Source organism: Aplysia californica, unplaced genomic scaffold (assembly GCF_000002075.1).
Source record: "Aplysia californica isolate F4 #8 unplaced genomic scaffold, AplCal3.0 scaffold00132, whole genome shotgun sequence".
NCBI lineage: Eukaryota > Metazoa > Mollusca > Gastropoda > Aplysiida > Aplysiidae > Aplysia > Aplysia californica.
In genome coordinates this window covers 885,266-886,872 of record NW_004797402.1, presented here as the reverse complement: position 1 = coordinate 886,872, position 1,607 = coordinate 885,266, and the positions used below count along the sequence as shown (strand labels likewise).

Here is a 1,607-nt window from a genome sequence, read left to right as displayed (position 1 = left end):
CACACACACACACACACACACACACACACACACACAGACACACGCACACACAAACACTCAAGGGTACAGAAGCACCACAGGATACCACACATTACAAGCCGTGGCGACAAAGACAAAAGGCAACGAAAGTCCTGCAACCTGTCTTCGTGGTTTTATGCACCCTGCATAATTTATTTTAACAAAATTTGATCATTTTTGGGCATAATTTCTGATTATTTTCCATTATCATTCTTTGTTTACAAAAACAACAGAATCGCATAATTTCACATTTTTGGGCTCAGTTTGCATAATTTCAGAATTTTTCTTGCATAACACGACGTGGACAGTGTAACTCACCCCATTCTGAGACTTGAGTAGCTCTGCCAGCTTGTCCATGGTGAGTTTCGCACCCCTGCGTCTGACACAGCTGACCAGCGAACCAAAGCCGTGCGTCACCGCGGATGGCTTTGGCTTCTGCGTCTCTTCAATCTGTCGCTTACGACGTGGCTGCACGGGCTCAATTTTACAGGGACGAAGTTTAGCCAAACTCTTGGGGTAAGAAGGTGATGTTGGGCTGTATGCACGTGATGTTGGGCTGTACGCACGTGATGTTGGGCTGTACGCAGGTGACGTTGGGCTGTACGACGCGTCTATCGGGCTGTACGCAGGTGATGTCGGGCTGTACGACGGGTCTATCGGACTGTGGGAAGGCCCAGTTGGGCTGTACGCAGGTGATGTTGGACTATATGAACGTGCTGTTGGCCTGCTCAAAGGTGCTGCTCTCGCCCTCTCCACCTCTCGGGATTTCGACCCAGATCTTCGGTCACTTTTCAAGGGAATCTTTCGTGATTGATCAAATCGGGAATACAATTGAATCTCCTTTGTGTCAGTAGCCTTCTCTCTCAAAACTGGAGGAGCTTGTGGGAAAGAAATGAGGTCGGATGTCGTTCCATCACGGCAACGAAGTGACTCTTGCTCAGATGGGATCTGTTTATCGAAAGAACCAGACATCTCACTTCTCCCTGGGGCATCATCATAATATATTGGTGGACCATCTGAAGACAAAGCTGACCCCATAGAAGATACTAAAGAAGCCTCTCCTGTTGACCCCAAAGCGACATCTCCAAAAGAATAATCTCTTCGTGCTCGCGTTTCTGCAGAAAGAGAAGCCGACCCCCGACCTCTCCTGAAAGATGCTCTAGCACTGTGACCTAACAGAGACCCACTGGTGGGATAAAAACCTAGCTTTTCGAATGAATCTTGTTTTAGGGAAGATGCAACATCCGCTGCTGGAGATGAACCAAAAGTGGCCCCTCCAGTTGTGGCCCCTCCAGATGATCCAAAAGTGGCCCCTTCAGATGATCCACAAGTGGCCCCTCCAGATGATCCAAAAGTGGCCCCTCCAGATGATCCAAAAGGGGCCCATCCTGCTGTGGCCCCTCCAAATGATCCAAAAGTGGCCCCTCCAGCTGTGGCCCCTCCAAATGATCCAAAAGTGGCCCCTCCAGATGATCCAAAAGTGGCCCCTCCAGTTGTGGCCCCTCCGGAAAATCCAAAACCAAAACCTCCAGCAGGTGGTGGTGGGGGTGGGGCTTGAGGAAAGGGAGGGGGTATGGCTTGAGGTGGTG

The 1,607-nt window shown here is 50.0% G+C and overlaps 1 protein-coding gene across 1 annotated transcript in view; it reads right to left on the bottom strand.

The window, feature by feature from the left end:
• The window catches only part of LOC101861203 (nuclear envelope pore membrane protein POM 121), a gene marked incomplete in the record, with an annotated part of 11,642 nt that overhangs the window by 4,192 nt on the left and 5,843 nt on the right, over positions 1-1,607 (bottom strand). Inside the window, 1 exon segment of the mRNA XM_005096572.3 lies at positions 337-1,591. Coding sequence (XP_005096629.2) covers positions 337-1,591 — 1,255 coding nt within the window.